A 15,236-nucleotide genomic window follows, 5' to 3' on the forward strand; every position below is an offset into this window, starting at 1 on the left:
AACACAAACAGGCCAGAACAGCCACAGACAGCAGACAGACACGGAGAACTACCAAGTTATACAGGCAACACAAAGCCACAGACACAAACCAACAAGTACAGCGGGACAGCACACACATAAAGAAGTCCTTGTCCATCCAGATGATAGGTGCAAGGAGATAGCACACAGGCACAGCCAGCAATCAGTTCCAGACAGAGACAGCAGATACACTTGCAGGGACCACGGCTGTCAATGCAAACGGAATAACAGAGAAGCAGACCCAGACAACAGACAGAGACGCACAGAGCACAGACATAGAGCAGTAACAAAGGGACAGACGCAGTCAGGGCCCAGCCACGAGACAGATTCACGGCCAGACGTAGTCACAACACAGAGAGAGGTACACAGCCAGACAAATCCAAGCAATGTTGCAGACCTAGAAACAGACAGACAGCCAGGCAGACAGATGTCATGTTGAAAAACAAAGATACGTAGACACACTCACAGGCACAAAGGCAGGACGCAACACAGGTACTCACGGTCCTGTACCTGCACGTAAAATCCCACAGACAGATTCAGAGAGTCAAAATGCAGAGGAGTCTGCAAGACTCCTCGGGCTCCTGCAAGGTACCGAGAATATCTGTGTGGATATAGGCATGCATCTGCATGAGTCCACATGTGGCCTGCCATGTCCTGGGGTACCTGGGGGTGAATGCCGTGTCTGTGTGCCTAGGAATTTGTGTCTGGTCCATCAGGCTGAGTGAAGATGTGGATGACTGGGGATTCTCATTCTGTGCCTGTCCACATGACTGTGGGTGCGAGGGCATTTTCATGCTGAGGAGGAAGAGGTGAGCAGATTCACCAGCATGGGAACACACACACACACACACACACACACACACCTCCAAACCCTCCAGCCAAGACACAGGTGCATGAGGCTGAACGCAGCTCGGTGCCACCTTTCTCTCCAAGGGGAGCTGGATCTCAGCCAGGGCTGGGGATCAGGGGTGCAGAGTACCCGGGGCAGCCTTCTCCCCTTCTCATACTCTTGGGCCTTGCTACAGAATGAATGTTTGTGTTCCTCCCCCACCCCCGAATTTACATGCTAAGTCTTTTTAAAAAATTTTTTATTTTTGGGGCTGCACTGAGGAGGTTGCCGGATCTTAGTTCCCCAATCAGTGATTGAACCCGGGACTACGGCAGTCCAAGTGCAGAGTCCTAACCACTGGACCACCAGGGAACTCCCGGTGCTAAATCTTAACCCCCAAGGTCATGGTATTAGGAGGTGGGGGTCTTTGGAACATCACTACATCATGAGGGTGAAGGCCATGAATGGGATTAGTGTCCTCATAAAGGAGACGTCAGAGAGATTCCCTCATCTTTCCACCATGTGAGGACACAGCAAGAAGACGGCCATCTATGAACCAGGAAGCAGGCTCTCACCAGGTACCAAATCTTCTGGTGCCTTGATCTTGAAATTCCAGCTTCCAGAGCTGTGAGAAATAAACGTCTGTTGTTTATAAGCCACCCAGTCTATGGTATTCTGTTAGCAGCCTGAATGGGCTAAGTCAGGCATAGCATTTGCGGAGATATCCCCAATCCTTCTTCATTTCTGAAATTTACTCCAATTCAATCCAATGGCAAACCCATGGGATGAGGATAAAGGAAGAGTTCACATCCCTGAGTGAAAGTGGGACCCTCTCTGTCCCTGTTTCTGCATCTTTTTTTTCCTTTTTAGCTGTGCTGTGCAGCATGCGGGATCTTAGTTCCCCAACCAGGGATTGAACCTGAGCCCCCTGCAGTGCAAGTGTGGAGTCTTAACCACTGGACCACCAGGGAAGTCCCCCCGTTTCTGTATTTGTAACAAGTAAGTATGGTGCCTGCCTCAGAGATCCTGTGAGGGTTCGATGAGAGAATTCACATGAAATATTTAGTATGTGGTCAAGCCTGAACGGAGCTTTTGATATGTTCTCTGTATGATTATGGGAGATGGGTCAGTGAAGTGGTTAGAGAATGCTTTTGGAGTCAGAGGGACTTGGGTTCAAGACCTGACTTAGTTCTTTAATGTCTGTGTGACCTTAGGCAAGTCATTTGACCTCTCTGTATTAGTTATCTATTGCTGTGTGACCTATCACCCTAAAGTTAGTGGCTTAAAAGAACACACATTTATTATCTGACAGTTTCCCCGGGGGCTGGGATTCTGGACACAGCTTAGGCGGGTCCTGTGCTGCAGGGTCTCTCAGCTGTAATAAGGTGTCCATTGGGCTGTGGTCTCATCTGACAGCTCAACTGAAAAAGGATCTACTTCCAAGCTCACGATGTGGCCGTTGGCAGGATTCATTTTATTGTGGACAGAGGACCTCAGCTCCTTGCTGGCTGTTGGTCAGAGGTTACCCTCAGTTTTTGCCATGTGGACCTTACCAACCTGCTTCTTGCTTCCCCCTAGCAAGCAAGCTGAGAAGTCAACAGAGAGCTCACCAAGACAGAAGTCACAGGTTTTTGTAACACAGGCTTGGAAGTAGCATCCCATCGCCTTTGCCATATGGGTGCCATATTACATCTATTGGTCGGAAGCAACCTTCAGGTCCAGCCCATGCTCAAGGGGAGGGAATCACACAAGCACATGAATGGGGGAAGACGGGCATCATGGAGGGCCATCTTAGAAACCACCTTCCACCTCCCTGTGTCTTTGTTTTCTTGCTTTAGTTAAAAAAAAATTTTTTTTTATTTAAAAAAATTTTTGGCCACATCGCGTGGCTTGTGGGATCTTAGTTCCTCAACCAAGGATTGAACCTGGGCCCTCAGCAGTGAAAACTAGGAGTCCTAATCACTGGACCGCCAGGGAATTCCCATGTTTTCTCACTTTAAGAGGAGGAAAACAGGGACTTCCCTGGCGGTCCAGTGGTTGGGACTCCACGCTTTCACTGCCAAGGGCCTGGGTTCGATCCCTGGTCAGGGAGCTAAGATCCCACAAGCCTCACCACACAGACGAAAGATAAATAAATAAATAAATAAACTTCATACATCTTTTTATTTAAAAAAAAAAAAAGGGCTTCCCTGGTGGTGCAGTGGTTGAGAGTCCACCTGCCGATGCAGGGGACACGGGTTCGTGCCCCGGTCCGGGAAGATCCCACATGCCGCGGAGCGGCTGGGCCCATGAGCCATGGCCGCTGAGCCTGCGCATCCGGAGCCTGTGCTCCACAACGGGAGAGGCCACAACAGTGAGAGGTCCGCATACCGCAAAAAAAAAAAAAAAAAAAAAAAAAAAAAAGAGAGGAAAACAATACACCTCACAACATGTGGATTCACTTGCTTGTTCATTCAGCAAAGAATTACTGAGTATATGTGTGGTATAAACTGTTCTATGCACGTGGTGAGCAAGGTAGTTAAGTTTCCTTGAAGCTTACATTCCGGTGGGTAGGGCAGGGGACAGATAAAAGAAACAAATCTACAAATAGACGAGATAATTTGAGTTACTGGTAGGTGCTCTCAGGGAAATGGAACAAGATAAAAGAGGCAGAGTGACTGGATACAATTTAGAGTTGCCAGGGAAGGCTGCTCTGAGGCGGTGTCCTTTGAACTGAAACCTGTGGACGAGAAGGGGCTGGTCATGTGCACCTCGGGGGGAAAGAAGGAGCAGGAACGGCATGTGCAAAGGCCCTGAGGTTGGATTGAACTTGATATGATCAAGCGCATAAAGGCCACAGTAGTTTCAGCTTAGGGAGGGAGGGGGAGGGGGATGAGGCTGTCATCATCAGTCATCAGCGAGTGGAGACCAAGGTGAGTTTAGGTTTCAGTCCGAGTAGCATGGGAGCTGCGGGAGGGAGGGTTGTGATTTGCATATAAAGGTTCCTCTCTGGCTGCTGTAGAAGGAAGATGCTGCACACTGCAGAGGGCAGGGGTGGCAGCAGGGAGCCCAGGGAAGTGATGAGGGGGAATTGCCTGGGTGAACAACAATGGTGGCTTAGACCAGAGTATAGACGGCTGAAGAGGAGGGGGTCAAATTCAGGATAGAATTTTTTTTGAAGATTTATTTTATTATTTATTTATTTAGTTAATTTATTTTTGGCTGCATAGGGTCTTAGTTGTGGGCACGTGGGATCTTTGGTTGCGGTGCACAGGCTCTTCCTTGTGGCACATCAGCTTCTCTCTAGTTGTGGTACGTAGGCTCCAGGGCACGTGGGCTCTGCAGTTTGCGGCACGCAGGGTCTCTAGTTGAGGTGCGCGAGCTCAATTGTTGTGGCGTGCGGGCTTAGTTGCCCTGTGGTACGTGGGATCTTAGTTCCCTTACGAGGGATTGAACCCACGTCCCCTGCATTGGAAGGCGGATTCTTTACCACCAGACCACCAGGGAAGTCCCCAGGTTACATTTTGGAGACAGAGACAACTCGACTTGAGACAGGCTGGGACCTGGGACCCTTTGCTGCAGTGCTTGGCCCCGGATACACCTCTCTTTGAGCAACAAAATACAAGGAAACTATATGGGACTAAAAATAACTCAGTACATGTGCAGTTGGGGCAAATTCTGGACCCAAAATATGCAAAGAGACCAAGACAACCCAACTGCCACTTTTGAAAAGCCTGGAGCAAAAACAGGGTGTTGGGAGCAAAAGCAGGGTACTGGGCATGCTCCGTGCACTCAACACCACCAGAGGGGTGGGCAAGCCACCTAAGCCATCCCTCCGGCCCGACCCCCTGGACACACCCCGCTACCCTCACCCCATATAGAGAACCAGCTCGCCCCCCTGCACCCCTGCTCAGCAAGTGAACAAGCAAAGGAGATTAATGTTTGTTCTCACTCCCTCCTGCTGCTGCAGGTGCCCCAACAAAGCCTTGCCTGAATTTCTTGTCTGGGCTCCAGTCAATTTCCATTGATTGGGGAAGGCCAAGAACCCTGGTCGGTATCAGATTCAGCAAAAGCTAAGAAGAATGTGTTGGGTCCAGAAAACAATGAGTCCAGGCTGACTTCCAGACGCAGGATTTGAGCACACAGGTGGTGCCATTTCTCGGCGAAGGGGATTTAGTTGGGCAGAATAGGCAGTTCTTCTGGGGCCACATTAGGTTTGGGATAATAAAGACAGCCAAGCTCACTGCCTAGTTCGTCGTCTTTCTGCCCCACCGCCCAGTGCTGGGCTGGGCCTGCTGAGATGACGGTAGCTGCAGGCTGGATTTCGCAGGTTGCCTTCCCCATGCTTCTCCTTCCTCCTGGCTGAAATGGGACCCAGGGAGGGGGCTGGGGCCCCATCTGGGGCTGGTGGTCCAGCGAAGAGCCTGGTGGAAAAAGTTAATTGGCTCTCAGCATCCCTCCTTCCCTCTCTCTCTCTCGTTCCTCGATGGCCTTTCTCTGTACCAGAAGCTGGGGGAGGGGGGAACTACATTTCCCAGACTTCTTTGCAGCTCTGGTTCTGGAGGCAGATTAGGTTCTACCAATGAGAAACGCTCATGAGAGATTTGGAAGGTAGAAGTGAGGCAGAACTCTGTGTGTGTGTTTAATTATTTAAAATTATTTTAAATTCACTTTAATTAATTTTTGTTCGGCACTCTAGCGGACCTATCTCTGTGGATTTGTGGGTGTTGGGCAGTGTTTCTGAACTCAACAGTTCCGGTGGCAGCCTCCTGATTCTCCACTGTGCAGAGAAGAAGCTCCCAGGGTGCTGTTCCGACCTATTCCAGGGCTACTCAAAAGGTGGTCTCATAGGCAGCATTATCAGCATCACCTGGGAGCTTGTTAAAAATGCAAAGTCTCCCCCCCTCCCCCCCACCATTGAATCGGAAACTATACGGTGGAACTCAGGAAGCTGTGTTCTTGCAAAGCCGTCCTGGTGACTCTTTTGCACACTGAAGTTTAAGCGCTGGCCTATAGCTCCCTCTCTCAGCCCCTCCAACGATGTTGTAAGCTCCTAAATCCTTGTATCCAATCCCTTTCTGCTTGATATGCCTAGAATGGTCCCTGCACTGAACCCTGGCTGATAAAATGCAATCAGAGTTCTAGACTTAAATGGCCAGCGTTTGAATACCAGGTCACCACTTCATAGCCATGGGACCATGAACAAGATACTTTGTAATTTCCATAGCTGGCCATAGCTGTATCTTCCATCCCACATGCTCTTCTAGAATCTTGCCACTCTACCCTCAAGAGGTGCAGTCTGTAGTCCATCCCCTTGAACCTAAACAGGGCTTTGTGAACACCTCAATTAGGAGTCCTCAGGACACCAAACAACCCCTAAAGTTAAGTCAGAAAAATGCAATGAATTCTGCCTTGCTCTCTTAGGATGTTTGCTCTTGGAGAACCCAGCCACCATGCTGTGAGGAAGCCCAAGCAGACTATGGAGAGGTACTGACACCTTCCTTCTACCTGCCCCTGCTGAGCCCCGAGGCATCAACTTGGCAGTCATGTGAGTGAGCCACCTTGAAAGGAGAGCCCTCAGCCTCCAGCAGGATTCTCTAGCTGATGCCACAGGGGGCACCAATGAGCTGCTTTGCCAAGCCCTGCCCAAATTGCAGAGTTGGGAGCAAAATAACTAACTGCTGTTGTTTTAAGCCCCTACATTTTTTGGGGGGTGGGTAATTTGTTACTCAGCAAGAGCTAACTTATATACTTTGTCTCTCTAAAAGCTCAGATCTTTGTTTTTTGGCCACGCTGTGCAGATTGTGGGACCTTAGTTCCCCGACTGGGGATCGAACCTGCGCCTTCTGCAGTGAAAGAGAGGAGTCCTAACCACTGGACCGCCAGGGAATTCCCTAAAAGTTCAGATCTTACAGGGTTGGTGTGAGGTTTATGACATAAGGCATGTGCCAGGCCATCAAAGTGCTTCACACATATCAGTGACTCTGGCAGGACTGCCCCTCGGGCACTACCCCCGGCTGCCATCTACTCAGTTTCCTTCCCTAGAGACTCCTCCCTCCAGCTTTCCATTCTTGCAAAATGCCCCACAGAGAGTGGCAGCATCTCCGTCACTAAGAACCCACCCAGTGCCAGGTACCGTGCCCTTGAGTCCTTACAAACATCCTTGAGGTGGTGCGTGGGGGGAAAACATATGAGCCCATTTTACAGGTGAGCCAGTCGAGGCTCAGAGTGGGCCAGCATCTTGCTCAACACCAGAGGGTGAGTTAGTGGCGCAGCCTGGTCTGTCTGACTCTGAAATCTCTGCCCTCTCCCCACCCCCAGACTAGAAGTTCCTTCAGCACCCACCTCCATCCCATAGGGAGGAGCCCTCACGTGACCTTCCCACAGGATGATGAAAAGTACACTCTGCAGAAACACGGCAGGACAACAGTTAATTTATTGAGGGTGAGGCGGGGGGAGGGTCGGGGAGCAGCCTCTCTTGCCCACATGCTCCAGGGCTTCTTTCTCCCCCAGCAGCACCCCTGGAAAACCAAGGTCGGCGGGAGCTGACGGGAGTGAATTCAGGAAGGAAATGGGGGGTCACGGAAGCCAGAAAGGTGGTCAGTTCAGAGGGCGGGTGGGACTTGTGGGGTCAAAGGTGAGGCAAGTTCAGAGATGAAGGGAGAGGCTCAGAGGGAGGGGTTGAAGTAAACCAGGGCTTATAGGTCTGGGGGGTGCAATGGGGCTCGTGGGGAGGTCAAGGGTGGAGAGGTCAGGGGTGAAGGAGGGAACGTGGAGTTAAAGGTGGGGCCTGTAGGGTCAGAAGTGAAGCTGGGCTCATGAGGGTGTCCAAGGTGGGAGAGTTCAAGGGGGGTCAGAGATAAAGTGGGGCTCAAGGGTCAAAGGTTGGCTGGGGAAGAGGTGCAAGGTTGTAGGGTCAGAGGGGGGTCAGGCTGGGAGGTGAAGCAGGGGGTTCTTGGGGGGGTCAAAGGTCAACATCCTAGCAGGGCGCTGATGTGAAGTGATGGAGGCGGCCCTAGGCCACTTCCTCCTCGGCCTCCTCCTCAAACTCCCCCTCCTCGGCCGTGGCGTCCTGGTACTGCTGGTACTCGGACACCAGGTCGTTCATGTTGCTCTCGGCCTCGGTGAACTCCATCTCGTCCATGCCCTCGCCCGTGTACCAGTGCAGGAAGGCCTTGCGCCGGAACATGGCCGTGAACTGCTCCGAGATGCGCTTGAACAGCTCCTGGATGGCCGTGCTGTTGCCGATGAAGGTGGCGGCCATCTTCAGGCCGCGGGGCGGGATGTCGCACACGGCCGTCTTCACGTTGTTGGGGATCCACTCCACGAAGTAGCTGCTGTTTTTGCTCTGCACGCTCAGCATCTGCTCATCCACCTCCTTCATGGACATGCGGCCCCGGAACACAGCGGCCACGGTCAGGTAGCGGCCGTGGCGCGGGTCGCAGGCGGCCATCATGTTCTTGGCGTCGAACATCTGCTGGGTGAGCTCGGGCACCGTCAGCGCCCGGTACTGCTGGCTGCCCCGGCTGGTCAGCGGCGCGAAGCCGGGCATGAAGAAGTGCAGGCGCGGGAAGGGCACCATGTTCACGGCCAGCTTGCGCAGGTCGGCGTTGAGCTGGCCCGGGAAGCGCAGGCACGTGGTGACCCCGCTCATGGTGGCAGACACCAGGTGGTTGAGGTCCCCGTAGGTGGGCGTGGTCAGCTTCAGGGTGCGGAAGCAGATGTCGTACAGCGCCTCGTTGTCGATGCAGTAAGTCTCGTCTGTGTTCTCCACCAGCTGGTGCACGGACAGGGTGGCGTTGTAGGGCTCCACCACCGTGTCCGACACCTTGGGTGACGGCACCACGCTGAAGGTGTTCATGATGCGGTCCGGGAACTCCTCGCGGATCTTGCTGATGAGGAGGGTGCCCATCCCGGACCCCGTGCCCCCGCCCAGCGAGTGGGTCAGCTGGAAGCCCTGCAGGCAGTCACAGCTCTCGGCTTCCTTCCGGACCACGTCCAGGACCGCGTCCACCAGCTCGGCACCCTCTGTGTAGTGGCCCTTGGCCCAGTTGTTGCCGGCTCCAGACTGGCCTGAAGAGGGAAGCGGAGGGGACACCCAGGCTGATATGGGGAAAGCCCACCCTCCACCCCGCTCCCAGCCATCCTAGTAGTTGAATAATAATAGCAAAATCATTATTACTATTATTATTATTATTATGACTTGTTCTCTCGGGTTCCATCCTTGCTTCCCTTCACCCAGCAGCCAGAAGGATTCTGATAAAACCTAAATCATGTTCTGCCTTAGCTCAAAATCACCCCAGTTCTTTCATCTTTCAGTAAAAGCCTAAATCTTCCCTTCGGCCCACAAGGCCCTGAATGACCTGCCCCGTCCCCTCCCTGCCCTCCCCTCCTCCCTCTCTCCCCCTCGCTCACTCTGCCCCAAGCACACAGGCCTCCTTGCTGTCCCTGCCACACACCCGGCACAGTCCTGCCTCAGGGGCTTTGCATATGCTGTTCCCTCTGCCTGGAATGCTGTTCCCTCAGATACCTACATGGTTCCCTCTTTCCCCTTCTTTAGGAATTTGCTACCCGCCGCAGAAGTGATAAACCTGTTTTTTTTAATTAATCATGTTTATTGTCTGTAATTTCACTGGGGAATGCAAGCTCCAGAGGACAAGGATTAGGATTAGAATATTGGCTGGTATTTTTGTGAGCACGTAACATTTCTTCTTGCCCCCTCCTCTGCTTCCATCCTGGTCTGGCCCCCTCACTGCCCATCTGGATCAGTAGAGTTGCTTCTGCCTTGGTCCTCCCACAGCCTCCCCCCAGTCTGTTCTCCTTGCAGCAGCCAGAGGGCACCGGTGAGCACCTGAGTCAGGTCCTGTTCCTTCCCTGTCCACAGCCCTCCAGGATTCCCACCTCCCCGGGATAAAAGCCCAAATCTTCCCTACAGCCTACAAGGCCCTGCACGACCTGCCCGCATCCCCTCCCTGCCCTCCCCTCCTCCCTCTCTCCCCTTCCCTCACTCTGCTCCAGCCACATGGGCCTCCTCACTGTTCCTCCAACACACCAGGCCTGGTCCTGCCCCAGGGCCTTTGCACATGCTGTGCCCTCTGCCTGGAATGCTCTAACCCCAGGTACTCCCCTGAATGACTCTTCAGGTCTCTGTTCAATGTCACCTCCTCTGAGAGAATAGGATTTGAATTTGGTGGTCTGGCTCCTGAGTCCACACTTTTCTACCACCTCCCCTGCCTCACCTATCAGAGGCCACAGAATCTTTTTGGCCCAACTGGAGCCACCCATAATCATCCTAGAATCCCTCACATCTCTTGGTCAACCTCATTTAGTCTTTCCACAGCCACTTCCTGAGGACCTATTGTGCGTCATACCCACACATGACCATCATTATCTTCCTGAATCTTTGCACAGACCAGAGAGGGGAAGTCGCTCGTCCAAGGTCACATAGCTTGTCCCGTCAATCCCTAGACTCCAGAGTAAACTACTGTGTACTAGGAGGAGGGGCCTGGGGGAGGGGGAGCCTGGGGCCTGATGTCAGGTGGGGATGTGCATTTAGCTTGACCTAGAGGTACCAGGAAATGTTTCCTACACGGTTGTTCAGAGTGTGCAGGCCTCTTCAATCTGAGGGCTGCAAATGTGCCCACTGTCTTCACATATGCTGTTCCCTCTGTCTTACACACCTTTCCTCCCTTCATTGCCTTTTGGTCAACCCTAGTCCTATTCATCTTTTAGGCTGCAGACATTAATAGTGATAATGATAATAAAAATGACAACAGAACATCAAATGCTTAGTTATCTTTTCCTCTGTGCTAGGCATTGTTCTAAGTTCTTTATACGTGTTAGTGGCTTTAAGTCTCACAATCCTGAAAAGGAAGTTTTTGTATAATCCCTGTTCGAAAGATGAGGAGACAGGCACAGAGAGATTGAAGGGCCTGTCCAAAATCACCAAGATGCCTCAATCAGTGGCTGAGTTTGACTTATTTCTCTTCTCTTCCCATTTATTTATCTTCCCAGCTCCCTCCACCAGCTTGGGGGTGGGGGCAGAGAGCTTTATCTGTTTTATTCTTGGCTATATTCCCAGGGGGTACAGTAGGGCCTGGTATGCAGTAGGTGCTAATAAGTGTTTGTCGACTGCATGATGTGGCAGAACAGGGGTTTGAACACAGCAGTCTGGCTCAGGTCCATACTGTTAAATTAAAATGCTACCTTCTCCGGGAAGCCTTCCCTACCCTGCGCCTCCCCTGGATTCCCACAGTGGCCTGTGTATCCGCTTTCCCCGCTGGCCTCTGGGTTCCTGAGTCTAGATGCTAGGTGAAGAATTTTCACCAAGCATGTGGAAGTGAAAGAATCTGGGGAGTGGGGGCTTCCCTGCCTGTGTCTCTTCCCTGCCTGTGACTCACCAAACACAAAGTTGTCAGGACGAAAGATCTGGCCGAAGGGACCTGAGCGGACAGAGTCCATGGTGCCCGGCTCGAGGTCCACCAGCACAGCTCTGGGGACGTAATTTCCTCCTGCAGAGAAGCAGATGGAGAGCAGCTTGGTCAGCGCCAGGAGCCAGTATCCTGTCCCCTCCCAGGCCCTCGCCATCCCCACTCTGGCAGGTGCCCCCTGCCCCTTACCTGTGGCCTCATTGTAGTACACGTTGATCCTCTCCAGCTGCAGGTCACTATCCCCATGGTATGTGCCAGTGGGATCGATGCCATGCTCATCACTGATCACCTCCCAAAACTGGGGGGGGGGGGGTAGGGCGGTGGTAAGGACCAAGAAGGTGGAGCCGGTGGCCAGGTCTGCCCCACCTCCATCTTCTGGGCTCAGGACCCCCACTCACCTCCCTAGCTGCCACCTGTCCCCCAGGCAAGGTGAGTGTGGAACCTAGAGGCAGAGTGGGCGGACGAGGATGAGGCAGCAAGAAGGGAGCGGTGGGGGCGGGGTGGAGCAGACTCACCACCGCAGCCCAGCGGGCTGGGGTCAGCGCTCCCTGGCTGCTGCCGTGGGGAGGGGCGGGGTCTCTTTGTGCGTGCGGAGGGGACAGTGGGCCAGCTGTGAGGCCAGCTGTGGCAAGCGGACAGAAGCCTGGGCCCCACCCCCATGGGCCTCTTTGTTCCCAGCTTGGCCCTGCCCCCTGCGCCCTTCCCCACCGTCCCTGGGGTGCTGGCCTCCTGGGGGGCCCCGTTCCCCAAAAGGCCCATGGTGGAGGAGCTCTGCGGAGCTCGGTGGACCGCGCTCCGCATCTCTCGACCGCCTCCCCAGGCCCGGTCCCTCGCGTACCTTGGCTCCGATCTGGTTGCCGCACTGGCCGGCCTGCAGGTGCACGATCTCCCGCATGGCGGCGGCGCTGATGGTGGACGCGGCGGCGCTGGTGCTGATGCTGGGAACTGCGGCAGCGAGGCGGGTGGTGGACGCGGCGGCGGCGGCGGCGGCGAAGCACGGTCCCTGCGCTCCCGGGGCGCCTCTATATGAGCGGGCGGGGCTCGCGTCACTGCAGGTCACCGGCCCGCTCCGCCCCCCGGTCCCGCCCCGGGACGGAGGGTGCGGGGATTGACGGATACCCCTCCCCTGCCGCCTGGAGACCTCTGGGGGCAGGGGCTGGGGCGAGCCGGGGCTCCGTGCGCCCCCCACCCCGGGCCGTTGGGGGGGAGTGAGGCCTCTCAGGCACCAACAGTACCATCTTCCTCCATCCCACCCCTCCCGCCCCCAGCCAGGCCTGGCGACCCGGGTTTTGCAGGGATTGGGCGGGGGGAGGGAGAGCGCCCGGTAAACAAGCAGCCGGGAGATTCTGCCTCTCCCGGCTCTCGCCCCGAAAGACCCTGCCTCAGTTTCTCCGTCCCAAGCCTCCCTCCCCATTCCGTTTAGTTCTCGTTCGCCAGACCCTCGCATTAACCGAGAGGGCTCCTAGTGGGGCCGAGCTGGCCGCTCCGGAGCAGCCGACAGTTTTGGGAGGAGGGGGCGGTCGGTTTCTGCAGGACTTGTCTTGAAGCTGGGTAGTAAGTAAAACCACGATTTCCCTTCCATGTTTGCGGATGCTTTTGGAAGCTGATGGAGGTTTGGGGGGGACTGTTCGCTCCCCCTGGACACCTCGGTTGGGCTTTGGGTCTGTCGCAGGTGGGGTCACCCTCAGCCTTGCCTGGGGTCGAACATCAAAGATTAAGACTTATAGCTGGATTACATACTGCGGGGATAGAGGGCTTCCGGCGGGCTGCCTTACTCCCCCCAGATCGGCACCTCTCTGCTCCATTGTTATAATTTATTCCAATCCATCGTCCTGCCTTTGCATTTATTACTATTATGACCTTGCACAGGCCACCTGGCTTCCCTCTGGCTGAATTTCCTGCAGGATGGGGCTGTCAGGAACCCTCTAGGCGGTTAGGAGGGTCCAAAGATGGCCCAGTTAACAAGATGGCCCCGGTCTCCCCTCGCAGAGTAAACGATAAATCGTAGCTATTAGTATTACCATTATTATCGTAATACTGGGCAAGACTTCCTGTGCTGCCCCACAAGCGAAGGCCAGACTTCTTGGGGCCAATTTCTGCTGGCAGCCTCCGGCTCTGCCATCCCTGGAAGCCTCTCCCTCCTCCTCCACAGCTTCTGGCTACTGCGGGGTGGGGGTGGGATTAGCCAGGTAGGCTGAAGGGCTGGGACCTCACGCTCTCACCAGAGGCTTCCAATTCTGTGGTTCTCAACAGGGAGCGATTCTGCCCCGTAGGGACACTTGGCAATGTCTGGAGATGTTTTTGGTTGTTATGCCTGGATGGATGTGTGTGTGTGTGTTACTGGCATCTAGTGAGTGGATGTTGCTAAACATTCTAGGGTGCACAGGACAGACTCCCCCTCCCGCCAAAGAATTATCTGGTCCAAATGTCAATAGTGCTCAAGGTTGAGAAACACTGTTATTTGAGAAAAACAAACAAACAAACAAACAAAAAACAACTGAGTTAGATCTTTAGGCTCAGACTAGACACCAGAATAAACTCCTGATGGATCAGACAGTACAAACGAGGGTGACCCCCCTCCCCCTCCCCCCAGCATCTGTGAATTACTTCCTCTCTCTGTGATTTAAACGTGTACAGCATCCTGGGACTTCAGTAGGTCAGATGATTATGGAGCACAGTCTCCTGGGGGTCAGCAGAATCCCCTAAGCCAGAAATTCTCAGCTGGCGGTGATTCTCCACCCCCGCCCCCCCCCCCAACACACAGGGGATACTTGACAATGTCTGGAGTCATTTTTGATCTTTACAACTTGGGGCTGTTATTGGCATCCAGTGGGTGGAGCCTAGGGAGGCTGCTCAGCGTCCTACAGTGCACACGGCTGGCCTCTGCGGCAAAGGATAATCTGGCCCCAAATGCCAGTGGCAATAGCCAAGGTCGAGAAACCTGATTGAGACTTCTGAGGTTATCAAATGTTACGGTTGATCCCCGAGACCCGGTTCCCGGATTGAAATAGGAAGTCCATCAACACATGTTAATATCTGTCAAAAATTCATAAACCCTGTGTTGGCATTTTATTATTTAATACATCAAGAATCATCAAAACATAAAAGTGGAAGTGGCCCTGCTGGGAGGGGCCGATTTGGAGTTCAGCCCCAGAAAAATGGGGCTTCCTGTGTCACCCCACCAGGGCAACGCTGATTTGGGGTCAGGGCTGAGCTCCAGGGAGGTGGGGCTTCCTGGATTAGCCCACCTTGGTAGGTATAGCCCCCTGGAGAGCACAGGTTCTGGTGAGCAATGGGTGCCCTCTATCTTTCTCTGAATCGGGGCATCCCTTGGGTTCCCTGAGGGCCCTCAGGGGAGGAATACAGAGAGGGGAAATGAGGAGGAAAGTGGTGAGCAGGGGATGGGTGGTCTTCTAGCACCTGGAGACTCTGGGACTTGGCATCGCCCAAGATGTAGAAAGCCCGCAGGGATGAAGTGGGGAGGGGTTGGGGGGGGCTGACGTCACCTACACCCCAAGGCCGCTCCCTCTTCAGTCTGGCCTCTCCCGGGCTCCCTTCCTGGGAGATGAGGAGTGCCAGGTGTACCCAATGGCTCTCGGGCAAGCAGAGCCTCCCTGGTACCCAGGTGCCCCATGGTATCACTTACCACCCAGAAAGCCATCAAAGCTCCCTGCAAGAATCTGAAGATGGCATCGTAGGGGTGGTGCCATGGTCCAAGACCCGGATGTAGCCAAGGACAAGAAAAGGAGCTGGATGGTGGGCCGTAAGAGCCAGATTTTCTGTCCCCAGGAACTGGCCTGTACATAGAGCTGGAAGGCAGGTGGGCAGCGCCTTGAAACCCTGGGAGCAGATATCCAGGGGGACTCCACCCCGCGGCTGCATTTTTGTGCCCACCGGCCTGTCTGAGCCTGTCAGTTTTATATGGAAATGGATTTCAGCCTCTAAAGAGGGTAGGGGCTGTGGCCCCCGAAACCGTCATT

At 54.0% G+C, this 15,236-nt stretch overlaps 1 protein-coding gene across 2 annotated transcripts; it reads right to left on the minus strand.

Annotated features, from left to right (window-relative positions):
* Positions 1-7,243: 7,243 nt before the first annotated feature.
* On the minus strand, positions 7,244-12,233 carry TUBB4A (tubulin beta 4A class IVa). Of its 2 annotated transcripts, XM_032627159.1 has the most exons (5): positions 12,095-12,233; positions 11,655-11,698; positions 11,446-11,554; positions 11,227-11,337; positions 7,255-8,899 (listed from the first exon to the last, which is right to left on the minus strand). In XM_032627159.1, exons 4-5 carry the CDS (start codon positions 11,285-11,287, stop codon positions 7,842-7,844), a joined length of 1,119 nt encoding a protein of 372 aa, XP_032483050.1. In that variant the 5' UTR covers positions 11,288-11,337; positions 11,446-11,554; positions 11,655-11,698; positions 12,095-12,233; the 3' UTR covers positions 7,255-7,841. The 2 variants fall into 2 exon arrangements, with proteins under 2 accessions (XP_032483049.1, XP_032483050.1); XM_032627158.1 differs by lacking the exon at positions 11,655-11,698 and having other exon boundaries at positions 7,244-8,899; positions 12,095-12,232.
* Positions 12,234-15,236: the final 3,003 nt, after the last annotated feature.

This window comes from Phocoena sinus, chromosome 3, assembly GCF_008692025.1.
Source record: "Phocoena sinus isolate mPhoSin1 chromosome 3, mPhoSin1.pri, whole genome shotgun sequence".
Taxonomy (NCBI): Eukaryota; Metazoa; Chordata; class Mammalia; order Artiodactyla; family Phocoenidae; genus Phocoena; species Phocoena sinus.